The following is a 21,226-nucleotide window of genomic DNA, read 5'->3' on the forward strand; positions in this document are numbered from 1 at the left end:
TCTGTACAATTTGAGGTTAGCCTGTGTGTCACATTCTTCTGATTTTTTAGGTGATAGAAACACCATCATATTTACCCATTTTTATTTCCATATTTTCCCTAGTTGAGGCAGGAAAGGGCAGGTAGGAATGGAAGGACCATTACAAATCCTGTGTTGCAATTAGGAAACATTCTATTTGGCTCAGAGGGATATGGAGGGCTGGAGAATGAACCAATGAGTCCCATCCAGGACACTCAAACAGCTGAAGCATTTAGCAGGAATAGGGTCATTATCTGATGTAGAAGATTTCGTCTCTTCGTGGGGAACAGGGAGGTAGAGAAAAGAAATGGACATATCCTCAGATCATACACCGAGCTAGGACCATGTGGGGAAGTATCATTAAACTGAAAGCTTTAATGGGTATTCTTAACCTGTGATCCATGAACTTAAAAAAAAAAATTGATCACTCTTTCAATATAATTAGGTTCCTTTATACTCCTATGTATTTTATTTTATTTATTTAAAAACACTATTCTGAGAAGTGGTTCGGAGGCTTCACCACATTTCCAGGGGGGTCCAGGACACAAGAAAGACCAAGGACTCCTCTTTTAGAAGAACTTAAATACACCAGACTTCATAATTTAAGAGACTGGATAATTTCCTTCCATTCATACTCCCAATGACCTATCCTGGTATATTATTTGTGAACTTTCACATTCTCTTTTCCCTTGTAAATAAGCCCCTCCGTGGTGCATGCTTGTGGCTTTGGGGTAGTGTGTATCAGCAGGAGTCGAAAAGGAAAATGCTTAAAATCGGGCACCCTGTTATGACAATAGCAGCAGCAAAGGAAGAGGGCAGAGGCAATTGGGAATGACTGCAGCTGGTCTCTGACCTAGCAATCCAAGTAAGACTGGCACAGGGAGTGCCAGGAGGCTCCTTACCTTGAGGTAAGGGTTCAGTGATCACTGACCATTAGAAAGTAGTGAAAGAAAAAAGCCCTTAACCAAGGGAAAGGATCCCTTGGATTGGGTCTAGAATCCCCAGGACAGCTAAATTGATTCACCCTGGCCTACAGTCCTGAGGTACAGCCTTTACGTTCATACATTACATAACCTGCTTTTTGAGACCCTGCCCTTCACCATCTCCCAATGTCTACCCTTCAATGCCTTACTGGCTCTGGCCAGAAGTAACCTACCAATTGTTGCAGGAGTCCAGGCGGGCCACAGCCCCAGGTGGATAGAGCTTCCCATGAAGCTGGCAGGGGCACTGACTAAGGGGCATGCAGCTGGTGTTGTGCAGGAAGAGGCCAGGAGGGCAGCTACAGCCAGGGCCACAGGTGCCCACGCATTCCACACCTGGGTCCTGTGCCAAGCATAGCCGTGGGCATGGCCCTCCCTCCTGTTGACATTGCTCCTTGGAATGGAATACCATGCCCTCAGGACAACGGGCTAGCACCAAACAAGACAGAAAAAGAGGGTTACCCTCTATCAGGACCCTATTGGAGGGCACTGGGGCCTGTGCCTAAGGGGAAGGGACACGGTCTTCCGGCTTTTCCCAAGGGCTTAAGCCCTTGGACATTTAGCCCTATTGCCAGGCCCTTTGAAAATGGGCCCATGTGGTTTTCTTTTGGGGAAGAGGTGAAGAAAATTGGGACAGCTTCTTATTTTGTTGGACAAAACATCTGCTCAAAAATTAAGGAGTAGACAGGAAATTCACCTGAATGGGGCAGGAGGATGATGGTGCAGGAAGGATGGGTAGACTCCTAAGTGGCAGTGTTGGTATGCTTGCTAGCCTGGGTGTGGCCATGGCTGGGTGATGGGAAAGGCTGAGAAAGAGGTAGGGTTTCCATACCTGAGCAGGGCTGGGTGTGGCAGTCTCGGGTCTGGCTATGGGGCCCCTGGCACTCAGGAATCCCAGAAACTGAGCCAGAGCACCTGCGCCCACGGGTTTGAATACCCCCATCACAGTCAGCTGAGCAGGAGGACCATGGCGCCCAAGGTGTCCAAATACTAGACACTGTCAGGAAGGAAAGGGTTACCCCCAAAGAAGACACAAGCAGGGGTTTGAACATAAACAAGCAGATGGATGTAGAAACAACAGGATGGAATACAGAGGGGGGAGGGCAATCCTGGAGAGTCCAGATGCCTTCTCTCTCTCCCCACCATGACCCTGTCCCCTCTGAAGGCGGAAGCAGCAAGTGTGGACCAGTAGAATACTGATCTTGGCCCCAGGGTTCCCCAGGGACACAGAGTGAGAGGGATTCTGAGCACAATGACTGGGGAACCTCTCAGCATCATGCCACTTCCCTGGCTAGGTAGTGTGGCTTCCATGAGCCGATCCTGCCTAGGAGTCAGCCCCTCAGAGTCAGCACCCTCTTCCCCATATCTTTCTCCCATCAGATGCATTGTCCTCTTCTGTCCCCTGCCCATCCCTCTGCTTAGGACATAATCAAGCACCCGGACATGCAGGGAGGCTGCAGAGCTCTTCTTGAGAGGGCTCCCCAGGGCAGACTACCCCCTCAGACTTGGGGCAGAGGCGAGAGCGGTGTCGCCAGACAGGGGGTCCTCTAGGGGCAGAGCAGCTTTGGGAACAAGAGGACCAGGGTGTCCAGAGAGTCCAGCCCAGAAGCTCTGTGGAGAAAAGAGGAAGAAGACCATGGTGAGGAGGGCCAAGGGAAGGTGGAGAGGCAGAGAGAGTAGGAAGTTTAGAGGAAGCTTCGGGGATCTGCAGGATCAAGGAAAAGTCAAAGAGTGTCAGAAGAACCAGAGGGGACATTCCTTCAGCCTCTGTCCTCTGCTGTCTGCTCTTCTCTTCCTTGGGCATCAAATGAAGGTAATGGATGCAAAATCCTTCATAAACCTTAAGGCAACTCTATAAGAGGCAGCTACTATTACTGAGGGGCAGTACAGATGGTGTAGTGGATGGAGAGCCGACCTCTAAGCTAGGAAGACCCAAGTTCAAGCGATGCCTCTGCATATACTGGCTGTGTGACCCTGGACAAGTCACTTAATCTCTCCACATCCTGGGCAACTCTCTAAAACTGTAAGTGGTGGAAGAAAGGAAACAAGCATTTACTAAGCACCTACTGTGTGCTAAACACTGTGCTAAGTGCTTTACAAATATCACCTCATTTGATCCTCACAGCAGCCTTTGAGGTACAGCTGCTACTATTATCCCCATTTTAGTTGAGGAAACTGAGGCAAACAGAGGTTAAGTGACTTACCCAAGGTCACACAGCTGGTGTCTGAGGCTGTATTTGAACTCAAGTCTTGCTTCTAGGCCCAGCATTCTATGCACTGTGCCAACTAGCTAGAAAAGATGCTGACCTACACTGGCAGAGGGGGTCTCCTCACCCAGGATTCCCTGTGCCAATGAAATCAAGATCTTGTCCCTCTCCCCCATTCCTGTTACTGGTCACCTCACTCATCCTTGGGACTCCAGCTGTTGCCTCTATGCAGAAGATCCCCTCCTCTTGAGTTCCAGATCCTCAATTCCCATCGCCAGAGAGATATTCCCTCCTGCTTCACCCACCTCCCCCTAAGATGCTCCACTAGCACCTTAAACCCAACTTATCCAAAACCACCATTATCTCCCTTTCCCCCAGAACTGCTGCTCCTCCCATTTCCTTAGCACTGTCAAGGATGCCACCATCCTCCCAAGCTCAGAACATCCTAGTCATCTTTGACTCTTCCCTCTCTTTCATCCCCCACATCCGCTCAGGCACCACATCCTTCAAAACCTCACTCAAAACTGCTCTTTCTTAGATCCCCAAAGGAAAACTCCTAGGAATATTGTAGCCAAATTCCAGAGTTCCCAAGTCAAGGAGAAAATATTACAAGCTGCCAGAAAGAAACAATTCAAGTACTGTAGAAACACAATCAGGATAGCACAAGATTTAGCAGCTTCTACATTAAAGGACCGTAGGGCATGGAATATAATATTCCGGAGGGCAAAGGAGATAGGATTACAACCAAGAATCACCTACCCAGCAAAACTGAGTATAATCCTTCCGGGGAAAAAATGGTCATTCAGTGAAATAGAGGACTTTCAAGCATTCTTGATGAAAAGACCAGAGCTGAATAGAAAATCTGACCTTCAAATACAAGGCTCAAGTGGAACATAAAGAGGTAAACAGGGAAGAGAAATCATAAAAACTGCTCTTTCTTTCCTGTCACAGCCCTAGTGAGGACCCAAATAACCTCAGCCCTGGAACCCTGCAACAGCATTCTAAATGCTTTCCACTCATCTGTCTCTCTTTGCTAATCTCAGGAGGCCGTGTGGTGTAATGAAAAAAGTACCAGAACCCCCATTACCAGAATATTTATAGCAGTTCTTCTTGTCCTAGCGAAAAACGAGAAACAAGGCAGGAGTCCCTCCAATAGGGCATGGCTGGACAAGTTGTGGTATATGAATGGAATGGAATAGCATTGTGCCATAAAGGTGTGGTTATGCTCTATCCCATCCCCTGACTTTACCAGAGCCACAGTCTGTGTGACAGGCCTGAACCTCCTGCCCATTTCCCTCACAAGGGGCACCTCCAGAAGCTGCTGCTGGATTGGAAGGAGACCTGAATAGGGAGGAAAAGGAAAGGCCACAGTCTTCCCTTCTCTCCCCACCACCTACCTTCTTGTGTCTTTGCGACCCTTCCAGTCCTCTGTTTGGCTGAGGTCAGAGGTTCCTTCCCTCCTTGTACCCCTAGTTTCTCTTCACATCCCCTCCAGCCCAGCTCTCTGCCCTTCTCCTTCCTACCCGTCTCTCCTCCCCTTTTCAACCCTCCTCTTCCAACCTCCCCTGTATCCCATCCCTCCCCACAATCCACTCTCCTCTCCTCACTTTAACCCACACTCCTTCTCTCCAATGCTCTCAACTCTCCCTTCCTCCACTCCAATTTCACTTTCTCCCTTCATTTCCTTCCATTCACTCTCTTTCTTCCTTCCCACCCCCCCATTAATCTTCTTTTCCTGTCCCTATTTTCCACCCCACCTCCCCTCCACACACAAACACACATACCTGAACCTGGCCCTGGTTCCAGAGCCACAAGAGTGGTCACAGGGTCCCCAAGAGGACCATGCTGACCAGCCACAGGGCACAGGACAATCCCCATCCTCACAGTGAAGAGTTCCATCTTCACACACACTAAAGGAAGAAGGCAGAGGAGTCAGAAATAAGAAGAAGGTGGAGAACTATGGGTGACAGAATTTCCCTCTTCCCAGACTCAGCCCTGTCCCTACCCCAAGCCCATACAGTGGCTTCTTCTGTGCTCCTTAGGATGGGCACTCACAGCCAAGTCCGCACTCACCATTGGCTGCAGTTGTCCAGCAGGAAGGACTCTCTGGGCAGCTTTATCTCTGTGCCCACTAGACACGGGCACTGGGAAAGTGTCAGGCACTGGGCATCATGGAGAAGGAGTCCGGCAGGGCATCGGCAACCTAGGAGTAAGTGAAATGGTCAGAAATGGGAGAGGTATCAAACTGAGGGAATTGAGAAATAGGGGAAGAGAGGACTGAAGAATTTGAAAGTAGAAAGGGAGTAGGGTAGGAAAGGAAAGGTCAGCTCCAAGCAGTCAGCTAGAGGATCTGGATATGTCTGTGTGAACCTTGCCCACTCTCTCAGCCAGGCAGGCCTATCTTACCTTCCATACAGTGTGTGCTACAGTTCCTCCTAGCTTCAGGATCCTGGCAGGAGGGTGGGCACTGGGGCACCAGTCCCTGCTGGCACTGCTCAGCACTCACATACACAAGGTCTGGGCCACAGTCTAGGAGGCAGATGGTTATGGAATCAGGGAATGAACACTGAAATGATCCCAGCTGCCCAAACTACCTAGCACAACAGGCTGTCCCCTGGTACCTGTACCACCACTGCAGGGCTGCAGACCACAGGGTAGGCTCTCCTCTGGTGCCCCAGAGCAAGGAGCACCCCCATTCTTCGGTGGGGGATCCGTGCAGCTACGCCAACGTCTCTGTTGGCCTCCCCCACAGGAGGCGCTGCAGGGTTCCCAGGGGCCCCATGAAGTCCAAGCACCAGGTACTGCGGAAAAAGGGAAGATAGGCCCAGAAACTGATGGAGATTGTCTTCGTATAACAGAGGAAGGGAAGCTGGCTTCTGGACCTCAGAAAAGTGAAAGGAATGAGCATGTATATAGCACCTACTATGTGCCAGGCACTGTGCAAAGCACTTTACAAATATTAGCTCATTTGAGAAGGCTGGGATTTGTATCTGTAGCTTCTGTCCTCTCCATTCTGCCAGGCAGTGCCAAGGATGGGGGTGGGTGGGCACTGGCTCCAGTCACATTCATGCTGCCCACAGGGCAGATATTGGTAGGGAACCCTCTCACTAAAGTGCTTTGGGTAGTGGCCTGAGCTCCCAAATAGCAGAATCAATCCCAGAAGGATAAGAGAGAGGTCATCTGGACAGCCTAAATAGAGGAGAGGTCAGAAGCATTGATCTATGTGTGCTCAGTTCAGCCACAAGGCCAGAGAGGCCCAGATTTTAAGTAAATAAAGGCAAAGCCAGGACTCCTCTACAAACAAACCCTGGGATCAATATCCGGGCTGCCCATTAACCACTCACATTTCCCTAAAGTTAACAAGCACTTTCTTTACAATTAACCTCATGAGGTACGAAGCACAGGTGTTTTTACAGATGAGGAAAGTGAGGCTCAGACATGAAGTGACTGGCCTAGCATCACAGTCTCATAACAAACGCCAGAGTTTTGCTGAGTCATTTTTCAGTTTTGTCCTACTTTTCTTAATCCCATTTGGGGTTTTCTTAGGAAAGATACTAGTTTGATTTGCCATCTTCTTCTCCAGCTCATTTTACAGAGGAGGAAACTGAGGCAAACAGGGTTCAATGACTTGCCCAGGGTCGCCCAGCTAGTAAGCATCTGAGGTCAGATTTGAACTCAGGAAGACGAGTCTTTGTGACTCGGAGCCCAGTGCTCTATCCATGGCGCCACCTAGCTGCCATGACTGAAATTCCAGAAAGTGGAGTTAAAATCCAGGCATCGTGATTCCAAGCTCTCTTCCTTTCCCATCAGAGTCTCTATTTGGCAAGGGCTAAAGGCGCTTGAAGATACCTAGCAGACTCATCCTTCTTAGAGGATGGAAGAATGAGTACCCTAAGCTTTTTTAGGGACACAGTTTTCTAATCTATAAAATAAAGGGGGTTGGGCTAGGCAACATTTGCGATCTAAAACTATGATCCGAAAACCTCCTCAAAGGGATTAAGGCATTTATCAGGTAATAAATACTGTGTGTTAAGTTATCTCCGAGTGTGTTTTATGTTCCTAATAGACTCCAGGAGAGCAGGGTCCAAGTCTCAGCTAATTGTCTTGCAGACAATTAATAAATGTTCGTTGTTGTCTGGAGAAGTTCTAGGATCTAGGAGAATGGGACCTCAATTAACAAAAGAGCCTGGCAGGGATATTGGGGTGGGGAAAGGCAGACACTCTATAAGGGTTTACCAGGTCTCCTCTTGTTTCACCCCCATTTCTCCTCTTTGTCAACAGTAAATAATCAGAAAAAAAAAAGTATGATGGGCTGGGAAGGTGAGATGAGGGAAGCCAATAAAAGGCAAAAAGGAATGAGCCGGCTGGGATTCATCCTCTAGAACTGCAACAAGGCCACATTGCCCTCTGGTGGATATTTCTGGTGGTGGCAGCAAATGAAGAAAGGTGAAAGAAGACTTTTCCCTGGGCTCCACAAGAAAAAGGAAGTCCTGGTTGAGAGCATAAGATTAGGTTGACCAGGAAAGAGGGTTGTGTGGTGTTACAAAGGGCCCAATCCTCCAAGATTCCCAGTGCAGTGAGCCTCCTAAAGAGGACATTTTCTGTGGTGAGATGCTGGACCCTGGGGTCATCTGGGTGACCTTGTGCTCTCTGAACCTCAGTTTCTCCATCTGTAAACTGAAGGGCTTGTGCACCCTTCCAGTCCCAAATCCTATGAACCCTGGGTGGAGGGAGGATCATGACCCTGGGCTTCCTCAGCTGCCAGGGTTCCCTGCATGGGAGGTGAATTTCCTTACTAGGAATGCACACTGCAGGATTACCTGGGCAGGCCTGCAAGAAACAGGAGCGACTTTGGAAATCTTCTTGAGGACAGCCACCACCAGGCAGTGGGGCTCGAAGCAAGGCCCTCCGCTGGAAGGTCACCCCCAACCCACAGCTTCTACTGCAACTGCTCCAGCCAGACCAGGGTGCCAACATGCAGTCCACTAAAGGGGGGAAGGGAAATAGGGACAGCATTGGAACCAAGAAGAAGGCCTATGGACAGAGGCATCAGGGAGAGGTCCAAGCATTAACAGGCGCTCAGGGTACTACCCACAGCTAGCTCCTCCCTCCCTGCTGGCTGCCCAAGTGTTCCCATACCACAGTTATCCTCATCAGAGCCATCCTGGCAATCAGGGTGCAGGTCACAGCGCCGGTCAGCGGGGAGACACTCGCCACTGCGACAGCTCAGCTGCTTGGGGGAGCAGACAGCCCCCATGGCTGGCAAGGTGGGTTGTGTGGCCATGGACACCACAAAGAGTGAGGGTCTCACTGCCCATGAAGCAAAGCAGAGAAGGAGAGTGGTCATCTGTTTGCATTTTTGCTACAGTTCCCACCTACTCAGCTAAATTTCCAACCTGTTAGGCACAGGGCTGGCTGAAATAAGACCTAGGAACCCTGCTCTTCTCCAAAAAAATTATCTTGACTATGGATCAGCTCAACTTCCTAGATTCCTTTCCATGTACCATGTGACAAATTATGTATGTGTGCAAGTGAGTGAATGAACAGATGAAAAGGGATCTATTAAGCACTAACTAGAAATATACACCTTTGAAAGCTGAATGATGTTTTTCTTGGTCAACATTGACTCAGAATGTGTTTAGAGCTCTGATTGTGCTTTTTGAGGGGCTAGAGCAGGAGTTCGTAACCTAGGGTCCATGGACCCCCAGCAGATCAGTGGATAGATTCCACAGCCGATCCATGAACTTGGACAGAAAAGAAAAATCTTTATTTTCACTAACTTCTCATTGAAGTTCAGCATTTCCTTCAGTTATTTAAAATTATTTAATTCAATTATTTTTAAAACTTATTCTGAGTCTGTCTACAGGCTTCATCAGACTGCCAAAGATACAAGAGTGGTTTGCCATTTTCTTCTCCAGCTCATTTTACAGATGACAAAACTGAGGCAAAAAGGGTGAAGTGACTTGCCCAGGGTTACACAGCTAGACTCTCATCACTGGACTAGATTACTACAATGGCCTCCTAACTGGTCTTCCCATTTCCAGGCTCTCCTTTCCAATCTATCTTCCACACAGCTTCCAAATTGATATTCCTAACACACAAATCTGTCCATGTCACTCCCTCACTCAAAAATCTTCAATGCTTTAATAGCCATTAAAGTAGCTTTAATCTTTAACAGCTTCTGGTATCAAACACAAAATCCTTAGCCTAGAATGCAAAGCTCTCCACAGTATGGCTCCCACCTACCTTTCTAGTCTTATTTCATTTTACATCCCTGTCACATATTCTCCATTGTGGTCAAGCTGGCCTTCTAGCTGGCCATTTATTCCCTGTACATGACAATCCATATCCTTCCTCTTTGTCTTCACACAAACCATCTGTCCCTTATACCTGGACTCCCCTTGGCCTCAGAGAATTCCTTCCTCCAAAGCTCAGGCTGAAATGTATCATCTATCTCTGTCTATTCTATTTAGTGGCTTACCTATGGACATGTTGTATTCCCTTCAAAAGCATGGAAGATCCTGGAAGGCAGGAACGGTTTCAGTTTTGTTTTCATCTCCCCTGAACTTAACACTATGTCTTCATATAGGAAGCACTTAGTAAATGTGTAATTGAATTGGGTTGAAGTGACTTATCCAAGGTCACACAGCCAGGAATTCAATCACTGGACTTCCGATTTCAGATCCCGAGCTGTTTTCATCATATTTCTCTGGTCCCTTCCAGCACTGACATTCTGTGAGTCTATCATGCTACGACAGCTTCCCCAACAATATCTCGTGCCTGCGATCGACCCTTTAGCTTCCGGGCTTCCTCAGAATCTACCATGGTATAGAGCACCTTACAAGTAGCAGGTGTTCAATAAATAGTTGAATGAATGAATACTGACTAGAGTTCTGGGCCAGAGTCAGGAAGAACTCAAATCCAGCCTTAAACATTTACTAGCTATGTGACCCTGGGCAAGTCACTTAACCTCTACCTCAGTTTCCTCACCTGTAAAATGGAAACAATAATAGCACCTACCTCCCTGGGTTGTTGTGAAGATATAATGAGATAATAATTATAAAGTGCTTAGCACAGTGCCTGGCACATAGTAAGCACTATATAAGTGTCTGTTATCATCATCATCATCATCATTATTATCATGAGCACATATGGCTCATGATACAGGCTACAGTCGGCCAACTCCCTTTCATTTCAGGTTGCTTTTTCCTCTACCTAGCTCATCCCAATCGGGATCATTTGCCATTCCCTTTCTCTGGAAGATGAAAATGAGAAAAGAACTCTTAACTTTCTTTCTCACATCTACACTAGCCTAAAAATGTATTCATTCACTCAATAATTATTTATTAAGTGACTACTGTGTGCAGATAAGCCCCAGTACCTGCCTTCATGGAATTTACAATATAGTACCAGTCATGTGGTCTCAGGTTTTGGGGGGGGGAATTATTTTCTGCAAAGCTTTTGAAAAAAATTTTGCCTGTCCCTAACTCCCATCCCTTACCTCTTCCCCCCAGTACCCCATGCTTACCACAGTGTAGTTCATCAGAGCCATCGAGACAGTCCTCCTGCCCATCACACACCTGCCTGGGGTCCACACAACCTAGGAACTCACAGGGAACCTGGTCTGGGCTGCACAAAACTCGGGGGAAGGGTGACCACCGGGTAGTGCTTGGACCTGGGGGCAACATGTCAGTCCCATTCAGTCTGCAAGCAGGAGCCACCTCCCTTAATCACTACTTCCCTTCAACTATCCTGGGTCCAAGGTTTCAGTGGGGTCAAGTGCCCAGTTTGTCCCTATCTTCACCCTCTCTCCCTCCTTATCATCCTGGAGGACACGGGATCCTGGGATCAGGAGTCAGGAAATAACCAATTCTAGTCTTGGTTCTGCCATTTATTAAGTGTGAGACTTTGGGCAAGTCATCTAACCTCTCAGACCCCCAGTTTCCTCATCTATAAAATGGGAATAATGTCCACCCACCTACTTATTGTGAGGAACAAATGAGAGCATGACATGAAAACACCATACAAATTTGGGCCACTGTTGCCATGACGTCTATACCAACGTAAGAAATGAGTATTACCTATGGTGGGCAGAGTATGTGGGGTGAGCACAGTCACTGCAGCAATTTTGGGCTGAAGAGGCTGTGCCCCTGGTGGCAAGGAGGTGAGGGACTCAGGCACTGTCTCCTTTGTACTCGGGTAGGGAGATTCAGAAGCTGGAAAAATGCCTTCTGGGAGGGGGCCAAGGCCTGGTTCTGTCCCTGTGATAAGCAAAGACAAGAGTTTAGCCAAGCTGGGACCCCGCAAGGAAACATTTAAACACCAGGAAGAAAGGAACTGAGAGATGTTGCTTTAGATTAGCTAGGTGGCTCAGTGGATAGAGCAGTGGCCTGGAGTCAGGAGGACCTGAGTTCAAGTCTGACCTTAGATACTTAGCTGTATGACCCTGGGCAAAGCCACTTAACTTCTCTCATTTTCCTCCTCTATAAAAATAAGGATAGCAATAGCATTTGTCTCATAGGACTGTGGTAAGAGCCAAATGAAATCCTGTACTCGGCACAACAAAAGAATTAGAACTGCTTTTCCCACTTCCTCTTTCTTATCTAGCTTTTGTTGTAAAGAACAATTTCCTTGATGAAGGTGGGGAGACAGATTTGGAAATGAAGGTAATGTCATAAACAAAATAAATCAATTAATTTAAGCGTTTTTTAGAAACCACTATAATAAAAGCCATCATTATTACCTATGGTAGGAATAGAAGACCCCTGTCCAGGTTTCCAGGCTTCAGTATCCAATGGACCCTAGGAAGAAAAAGAGTTCAACCCCCAAATCCTGGCCCTGATTCCAGTTCTCCCATTGTCCATGTGTCCGTGGGCTGGTGTGTCTGTACCAACTGCCATTCTGATCAGAAGCCCTAAGGAGTAATCTCCCCATCTCTATGGTCTCACTGCTCATCCCTCTAACCACCCCGCCCCAATCACTTATCCTTCTTATGCATCACTGCTTCTGTCCCAGACCAGGAAGACACATGAAAACTAGCCTACCCTGAGTCAGTCAACACTACCACTAGCCCACCTCTGATCAGGGAAGGCATTCTGCCCTCAGGCGACTCACAGGAAAGTTATGGGGACCTATTCCCACTGTTCTCCAGGGCATATCTACTTTGTCCTCTAAACTGGCGCAATACCGCTCAACTACCTTTTCAACACTAAAATATGTGTGTGGGCATACACACACATACATACACATACATGTAGATATATGCACATATATCCATATATACACATACAGATATATTGTTGTTGTTGTTGTTGTTGTCGAATCATTTCAGTCATGCCCAACTCTTAGGGGCATTTGAGGTTTTCTGGGTAAAGATACTAGAGTAGTTTGCCATTTCCTTCTCTAGCCCATTTTGCAGATGAGGAAACTGAGGCAAACAGGGTTAAATGACTTGCCTAGGGTGACACAGATAGTAAGTGTCTGAGGCTGGATTTGAACTCAGGTTTTCCTGGCACTCTATATACTGTGCCGCCTTCATGTTTTTTATGTAGAGATATAGTTTTATAGATATAGTGTTTTACATATATATATATATATATATATATATATATATATATACACACACACACATATTGTACATGCATAGGTTTTCTATCTATATAATATGTGCATAGAGACACACGTACGTATATGTGTATTTGTGTATATAGCTCTATATATCACATACATACACATCTATTTGTGTGGGTGTTTATATGCATAAAGATGCAGAAGAAAATGCTGCATCTGCAATCACAGCACCTGGTTCTGAGACCTGGACCTACTGCTTATTACCTATTTGACTCTGGATGAGTTACTTCCTTATTTGTAAAATGAGGAGGTTGACCTAAGTGATCTCTAAGCTCTCTTGCAGCTGCCTGATCAATCTATGATCTTGTCTCCTGAACCAGACTGCCAGCACCCTGAAAACAGGAACTATTTCCTAGCATAAGGAAGTGACTCCTAAAAGTCCAGCACCCAAGAACAGAAAAGCAACCACAAGGAGGTACTGGGGTGTGCTACAGCCAGTTCTAACCAGTTCCCCAGAACTGATTGTTAAATTTTCACGTATGAACATTTACTCCTCCGAATTCATCAAAATGCCACAAATCAGAGCTTGGCTTATTGTTTTGTCCATATTGAAGAAAGACATGGAGAAGATGTCAACAATACAGATTAAACTTTTTAAAATGTGTCTTTCGTTTTCAGAAAGCTGGTTGTCAAACATTTACCAGCACACCCCTGAGTTAAATTAACTGTAAAAGATGCAGTTGTGCTGGATGATCTCTTTAGAAAGCTCATCTTGGTCCCTGGGATGAATCAGAAAGAAAACAAAGAAGACAGGATGAAGAATGATGGAACATGCCTCTGGGTGACCTTGAAAAGTCCATTTTTGTACGTCCAGGAGAGAACTTGAAGAGGAGCCCAGCTCCTGACAGGATGAACAGAAGAAGAACAAAGCCAGAAGCAGGGAAGCTGGAGGAAGCCAAATGGAGCCGAGGGAGTGGAAATGCAGACAGAGAAGTGGAGGCATTGGGACTGAGGCTGCTTGGGTGCATCGGGGCAGATGCATACTGTTGAGGCAGCATCTTCGGGATGGATTCAGGCTCCGCTACCTGTGTGACCTCTATGTCACCTCGGAGGATGTCAGCCTCTCTGAGTCCCAATTTCCTCACATGTAAAATAAGGGCAATGGGCTATATTACCTCTTGCTTTCCCGCTCTAAATCTACAATTCTAAGATTTTAGCACAGGACTGGAAGGGAGAGATATACATTTACGTAGCACCTCTTTTGTTCCAGGCACTGAGCTAAACGCTTTACAAATACAATCTCATTTGATCCTCACAACAACCCTGGGAGGAATGTGCTATTATTATTATCATCCCTATTTTACAGTTGAAGAAACTGAGAAAGACAGAGGTGATGCGACTTGCCCAGAGTCACATAACTAGTAAGTACCTGAGGTGGATTTGAACTTGGGTCTTCCTAACTCCAGGGCCAGTGCTCTATCCACTGCACCACCCGCTGCCTCAGCTACCAGTGAGTGTAGAACAGAGACAGAGTAAAGAGGTGATCAGGAAGGGTTAATCAAGGAAAGCTTCCTGGAGGACAGGAATGTGGGCATGGGAAGCTTCTTCCTTCTCCCAATGCCTCCATCATTATGTCTCTAGGCTTCTGGCTTCTCACCTCCTTGGTCCAGGGAATTGGGCGCATCAGGTGGGCAGGAAAGACCGATGGGGTATGGTCTCTGGGCCTGAAAGGAATGAAGGAACCTCAAGTCAGCCACTCCAGGCCTCCGACTCCACCCTCAAGCCCTTGGCTCTTTTTCCATGGTTAGGCATATGCAAAACCTGACGATGCCCATGAGCAGAATGGCAGCACACACTCCATCCCTGGAAATTCCTGTGGTTGGGTGGGATGGCAGTGCCCAGATTGTACCTGGCAGTACTTGAAAGAAGGGCAGCACAGTACTCTTCATCAGAGCCATCTCCACAGTCTTCTACACCATTGCACACAGCCTCCGATGGGATACACACGCCATTGGCACAGAGGAATTCATTTCCTGGACATGGTGGCACCACTGGAGTGGACACTGCAGGGTAGATATAAGGAGGGGAGCCTTGCTAGGGTTCTACTCAATAATGGCTCCTAGATCTTCTCCCCATCCACACTCACACACACTTCTTCATACCTGGATCACAGCCCAGCAGCTCCACCCTCAGGAAGATGCTGTGATGAAAGTCTCGGGGTAGTACTCGGACATGCTGTGCTTGCACAACCCGGCCAAAAGTCCTCACCGCAGGTGTGGAGTCATCCCAGTTCCCTGGGAAGACCTATTAGAGTGAGGAAAGACCCAGCACAGGTGATATAGGCCCCCCACATACTCTATAATAACAAATTCCCTTTCTCCCTAGCCCTTTTCATAGGACACTCTATCTCCTGGCATTCACAGAAACCCAGCTCTTTAGAAACTACTACATCCCCTGGCCACTCTCACCAGACTGGATTGCTTCTTTTCCCATGCCCCTCTTCCAAAACGCTAGGCCAGGAGGAAAAGTCAACCTGCTCCTTGTGCCCTCTGCCACTTCCAGGCCCTTCCTCTGTCACCATCACTCTGAAACCTCTCCTCCCTTGAGATTCCATCCATCTCCCAGATTCTTGCTACCATAATATACTGGCCACTCTTCTTCTCTTTCTCAAGGAGTTCAATACCTGTCTCACATTCCTCCTCAACACCCCAATCCTGTCCTCATGCTTGGAGATTTTAATACAGATGTTAGTGTCCTCTCAAACACCCTGGCCTCCCAAGTCATCAACTTCCTCAGCACCCATCAATCAATAAACATTTATTAAGCACTTGCTATGCACCAGTTACTATGCTAGACTTCAGCTCACCCACAACAGGCTTTCACTCAAGCTCAGTAACCTACTGAGATGATCATAGTTTTTAGATCACCACATCACCCTTTACTTTTCCACCTCCATGGTCTTGAATACTTCAGCCCCTAGTGCTAATCTTCTATCCTTCTATCCTTCCTTACTTATATACTTAATCCCACCCCTCTGTGTCTCCTCTGACATTGCCCCTGCAGTCATCCTCTCTCTTCCTCTAATCTTCAGTCTCTCCATACCCTTCTCTTCTGCCAACAGACATGCCTGGGTCTCCCCCAACTTTAAAAAAAAACTCTCCCATGATCCCACGATCTCCTCAAGTTGCTCTCCCATGTTTGTCCTCTGTCCTCATACTTCCTGACCTTTCTACAACATTTCAGCACCTCCTGGACACTCTTTCCTCTGTCTATTTGCTCCTTCACACAGTTTCTTGATAGGTCAATCCATGTCCTACCCCTAACTATAGATATTCCCCAAATGCCATAGGTTTAATTATCATCTCTATGTAAATGACTTCCAGATCTATGTTATCTAGGCCTAGTCTTTTCCTGAGCTCATCACCAACTATCTACCAGTCATTTCCAACTGGAAGTCCCATAGGCATCTCAAACTTAACATGTCCAAAACAAAATTCATTATCTTTTCCCAAAAAAAACCCCACCTTTCTTCCCATCTTCCCTATTTCTGTTGAGGGTACTACCCTCCTTCCAGTTACCAACCTTCTCAACCTCAGAGTTATCCCCTGCCTCATGCAATCGGTTGCCAAGTCTTGTTGATTCCACCTTCTCAACATCTCCCTCACATCTGTCTCCTTCTTTCCATGCACATGGCCTCCACCCTGGTTCACACCCTCATCACCTCTCATTTGAACTTTTGCAATGGGCTCCTAATTGATCTCCTTGCTTCTGCATTAGCGCTCTCTCTTTCTCTCTCTCCCTCTCTCTCTCAAATCGATCCTGCACACAGCTGTCAAAATGCTATTCCTAACTAAGACACAGGTCTGACCACCTTACTCCTTGATTTAGAAAAGCTCTAATAGCCCCCTATTGCCTCTGCATAAAATTCTACCTCCTTTGTTTGGCATTAAAAATCTTTCACACACGGGCCTCACCCTACTCTGACAGACTTATTACCCATCATTCCCCTTTCCGCTCTCTGCATTGCAGCCGGACGGGCTTCCTTGCTACTTCTCCTACGTGACATTCCATCTTTCCTCTCTGTATCAACAGATACAGCTGCTAAATCCAATGACCTTTTCCCAGTCCTCATCCTCCCTGGCTTGTCTACAATTCTGGATACCGCTGATCAGCACCTCCTCCTGGATCCTCTATACTCCCTAGGTTTCTTTTTTTTTGGGGGGGGGCAGAGAATTGGGATTAAGTACTTGCCCAGGGTCACACGTGTGTATGAAGGTCACATTTGAACTCAGGTCTTCCTGACTCCAGGGCTGGTCCTCTATCCACTGTGCCACTTAGCTGTCCCCTCTCTTGGTTTCTGAGACACTTCTCCTTCCTTGTTCTCTTCCTATATTCTTAACAGTTTCTTCTTTCCTAGTTCATCATAACATCTCCCAACCCCTCCCTACCCATGGGTGTCCCCTATGGCCTCATCTTAGACCCTCTTTCTCCTCTCCCTTATTGATCTCAGCAGCTCCTGTGGGTTCAGTTATCATCACCACATAGATAACACTAGAGACAATAACTGTACATACACATGTATTCTCTATGTAAATATAAATCCAGATGGAGATGTCTAGCATGCAACTGACAATAAGAGACTGAAGTTCAGAAAAGAGATTATGGTTAGAATATAAATATATCAAATTAGACTGAAAATTTTATACACGCACACACATGCATGCATGCATACTTTTGGAGAGGGATTAAACCTGTGACTTCTTTGGTATAAGGTGAGGAAACTCCCTCTACCAGCACAAGTCACCACCTGTTCTGCAACCCACTGTCTTAAAAAGTTGCCTGGAGCATTGAGAGGTTAAGGGTCACATAATCACTAGGTGTTATAGGCAAGACTTGAACCTTTGTCTTCCTGACTCAAAAGCTGGCTCTCCATCTATCCTGCCAAAATAAGTTCTTATTATATACACATAGTACATTTTTTTTAGTATTTCAGTCATGTCGGACTCTTCATGACCCTGTTTGGGGTTTTCTTGGCAAAGATACCGAAGTGGTTTGCCATTTCCCTCTCCAGGTCATTTTTACAGATGAGGAAACTGAGGCAAACAGGGTTAAGTGACTTGCCCAGAGTCATACAGGTATTAAGTGTCTGAAGCCAGATTTGAATGCAAGTCTGTCTGACTCCTGGCCTGGTGCTGTACCCACTGAACCACCTAGCAGCCACCTAGCAGTGTGTGTCTGTGTGTATACGTATGTATGTGTATGTATGTATATATATATCTTGAAGTCTAGTTCCCCATCACCAACAGCCTGCTGGATGTCTCTATCTGGATGCTCACTGGCATCCCAAAATAACATGTCCAAAATGTTAATCATCTTTCTACCTAAACACCTTCCAAATTTCCTTGTTTCTTTTGAGGGTCACCATCATCATCCCCGGTGCCCAAGTCCAACAACGACACGGGCCTTTCCTTCACTCTATCTAGCTATTCAATGGATCACCAAATCTGGTCAACTCTATCTCCACGTCCTTTCTTGAATCTATCTCCTCTTCATTCATATAGTCACCACTCTCACTCAGTCCCTCACCAGTTCTAAAAACTGATAGTTTAAAAAATAACAGTTTAATAGTTAATAGTTAATATATAGTTAATAGTTAATAATAGTTAATAGTTTAAAAAAACTATTTCAATAGTTTCCTGTTTAGTTTTGTTTTATTTTGTTGTAATAGTTTTTTATTTCATTGTAATGGTTTCCTGTAATAGTCTCCCTGTTTCCAGTCTCTCTATTCTCGATTCTCCAGGCAGCTTTCCAAATACTATTCCTGAGGCACTGGTATGACTATGTTACTCCTCCCTGAAAACTTCAATGGCTTCCCATTGCCTCTAAAATCAAGCACAGACTCTTTGGCTGACACGTGATGCTCTCAACAATTTCGATCCGAGTTACCTTTCCACCCTTTTTTCCTATTACTACCCTTCACATGCTCTGTGTTCCAATGAAACTAGACTACTGACTGTTTCCCAAATCGCCATTCCACTTCCCACTGCCATACATTTCCACAAACCATACCAGATTTCCTGTAATACGCTCCTTCCTCATCTCCCCTTAACTTCCTTCAGGGCACAGCTCAAGTGCAACTTCCTATGGAAAACATCCCCTGATCCCCTTCCCCATTGTTAATGTACTCACTCCTCAAATTGCATTTCTATTTATTCAGGTACATCATACCTTCCCTGTAGAATTAAGTTACTTGAGTACATGGACTGTTTTATTTTCGTCTTTGCAGATTCTAGGTGACGAAGTGGATGGAGAGCTGCAGCCTCGGGTCAGGAAGATTCATCTTTCTGAGTTCAAATTTGGCCTCATACACTTACTAGCTCTGTGACACTGGGCCAGGCACTTAACCCTGTTTGCCTCAGTTTCCTCATCTGTAAAATGAGCTGGAGAAGGAAATGGAAAACCACACCAGTATCCTTGCCAAGAAAACCCCAAATGGGGTCACGAAGAGTCCGATACAACTGAACAACAATTCAACAACACCAACAACCACCCCTATCATAGCACTTGCACAGTAAGTGTTTATCGAGCTCCTAGTCATCCTTCAAAGACTGGCTCAAATTCTCTTCCTCCATGACCACTCAGTGCTCGGTAATTTGTCTCTCTTCTGAAGTCCTTTAGCACTTAAAGGCTGTCTATGTCACTCTTTTGTTGCGCTCCCTATCCCTAAATAAATTGTAAGTTTCTCAAGGACAGGGATCACTCCCCACAGTGTTTACCCCAGGGCTGCACCTCAGAGGGGAATCAGTCACCTTGATGAATTGATTGGTGGCAGGAAAACCAGTTAGTTAAGCAAGCCTCACGAAGGTGAGGAATGAGAGGACTGAAGCGAGGGTACCTTGGGTGTAGGCAGAATGCCTGGCAGAACCTCATGGTAGTCATGCCAGTGACGCCCATCAACACTAAACTGGAGTGAAAAGCTGGTGACATAGGCATCAGAGGAGCCAGCACCCTGGACCAGGACACCTGACGAGAGGCCAGGGAGAAATCAGGGGCTGTCAGAGGCCCTGGCCATCCTCCAGGGCTCTCCCAGCACACTCTCCTGTGTCTTCCACCTCTGCCTATTCCACTGCCCTTCATCCACTCCCCCCAACTCCTTTGATCCTCCTTCTGGACTTCTGACCCCCCACCCCTACTCCTCTGCCCTCTCAGCCCTTGTTCTTCCCCTAAGTTCTGCCCCTTCCCCAAGTCAGTCCTCCAACCCTTCACCCACTGACCAGTGAGGTTTCGGGGCCTTAGCAAGTCCATCTGAAGGAAAGGAGGATGGATATGTAGCTCAGCATAGGCGTCTTCCCTGGGACTCCACCCTTGAGGCTCCAGCCCCAACACCAAGGACCCCAGACGACCAGCCCAGGCCGGGTGTTCAGGATGTTCAGATGATGCCCTTAGACTGCTAGAAGGGAGCCTTGACAAGCCCAGTGGGGAGTAGCAAGGGTCTGGAGGAAAGGACAGATATTGGATGGAGAAAGTCCAGGGGACTGAAGAGACACTGCTGGTATAGAGAGCCTAAGGACATCTGGCAGAAACATTGAGAGGATGGGAAAGACACAGGTCAGGATAGAGAGAGAGAGCAGTGGGGACAGTCCAGAAGACATGATGGATTCTGGGCCATAAGATCTGAGGCACAGTGATAATCCAAGAAAACCCAGAGAAGGGCATGGGAGCAGTCACACTATGAATATACCAACCAGAACAGCAGGCTCACTCCAGGCTCCTCAGTACCCAGCACTCCCATGGAGAATTAGACACTAAACCCTAGCCCCCATCTCAGGCCAGCCCTATCCTCCTGCAGCCTCCTCCTGCCTCTCCCACAAAAGCATCTGGTCTTCACCTCCAGGTGCAGGTAGTGGGTAGGTGGGAAGACTGGGTTCTGATTGAAGACTGGGAAAAGGCGATGACATGGTCATAGGAGCAGCTGTTCCATTCTCTCCTAGCAGACAAAGATAAACCTGAGAGTTAAGATGGGGACATCTCAAGGCCTCTCAGCCCCCCAGGCCCTTAGGTCACACAGAGACATCTAGAGTAGGACAAGACTATATAGATCACCTAATCCAACCCCCTTATTTTACAGATAAAAAAAAAATGAGATGAAGAAACTTACTCAAGATCACCCAGCTATTTCAGATTCTAAGATAGGTCTTCTAATAAAACCTAGTTTTCTTTCTATTACACTACATACACTATCCAATACTCAGGAAACTTTTTCCCCTAGATATGGCTTCTACTTCTCAAAACATTGTCATTTCCACTACTAGATTCTCATACTAAACCCTGAGAAGTTATTAGCCCTATTTGTCAGATGAGGGAACTGAGGTTGAAAGAAGGTGAGTAACTTGTCCAAGGTCATATAACTAATCGGCTGAAACCAGGAACAAAATCCCACACATGTAGCCT

General features: G+C 46.7%; 1 protein-coding gene across 1 annotated transcript in view; it reads right to left on the reverse strand.

Moving 5' to 3' along the window:
• The window catches only part of SSPO (SCO-spondin), a 95,715-nt gene that overhangs the window by 41,274 nt on the left and 33,215 nt on the right, over positions 1-21,226 (reverse strand). Inside the window, 19 exon segments of the mRNA XM_078152987.1 lie at positions 1,175-1,427; positions 1,831-1,995; positions 2,436-2,609; positions 4,455-4,546; positions 4,990-5,115; positions 5,279-5,408; positions 5,612-5,734; positions 5,827-6,006; positions 8,026-8,190; positions 8,345-8,515; positions 10,734-10,880; positions 11,287-11,466; positions 11,949-12,006; positions 14,433-14,499; positions 14,685-14,838; positions 14,938-15,079; positions 19,671-19,798; positions 20,050-20,268; positions 20,664-20,762. Coding sequence (XP_078009113.1) covers positions 1,175-1,427; positions 1,831-1,995; positions 2,436-2,609; positions 4,455-4,546; positions 4,990-5,115; positions 5,279-5,408; positions 5,612-5,734; positions 5,827-6,006; positions 8,026-8,190; positions 8,345-8,515; positions 10,734-10,880; positions 11,287-11,466; positions 11,949-12,006; positions 14,433-14,499; positions 14,685-14,838; positions 14,938-15,079; positions 19,671-19,798; positions 20,050-20,268; positions 20,664-20,762 — 2,773 coding nt within the window.

The sequence above is a fragment of the Phascolarctos cinereus genome, unplaced genomic scaffold (assembly GCF_003287225.1).
Source record: "Phascolarctos cinereus isolate Bilbo 61053 unplaced genomic scaffold, phaCin_HiC Scaffold_1;HRSCAF=81, whole genome shotgun sequence".
NCBI classification, from domain to species: domain Eukaryota; kingdom Metazoa; phylum Chordata; class Mammalia; order Diprotodontia; family Phascolarctidae; genus Phascolarctos; species Phascolarctos cinereus.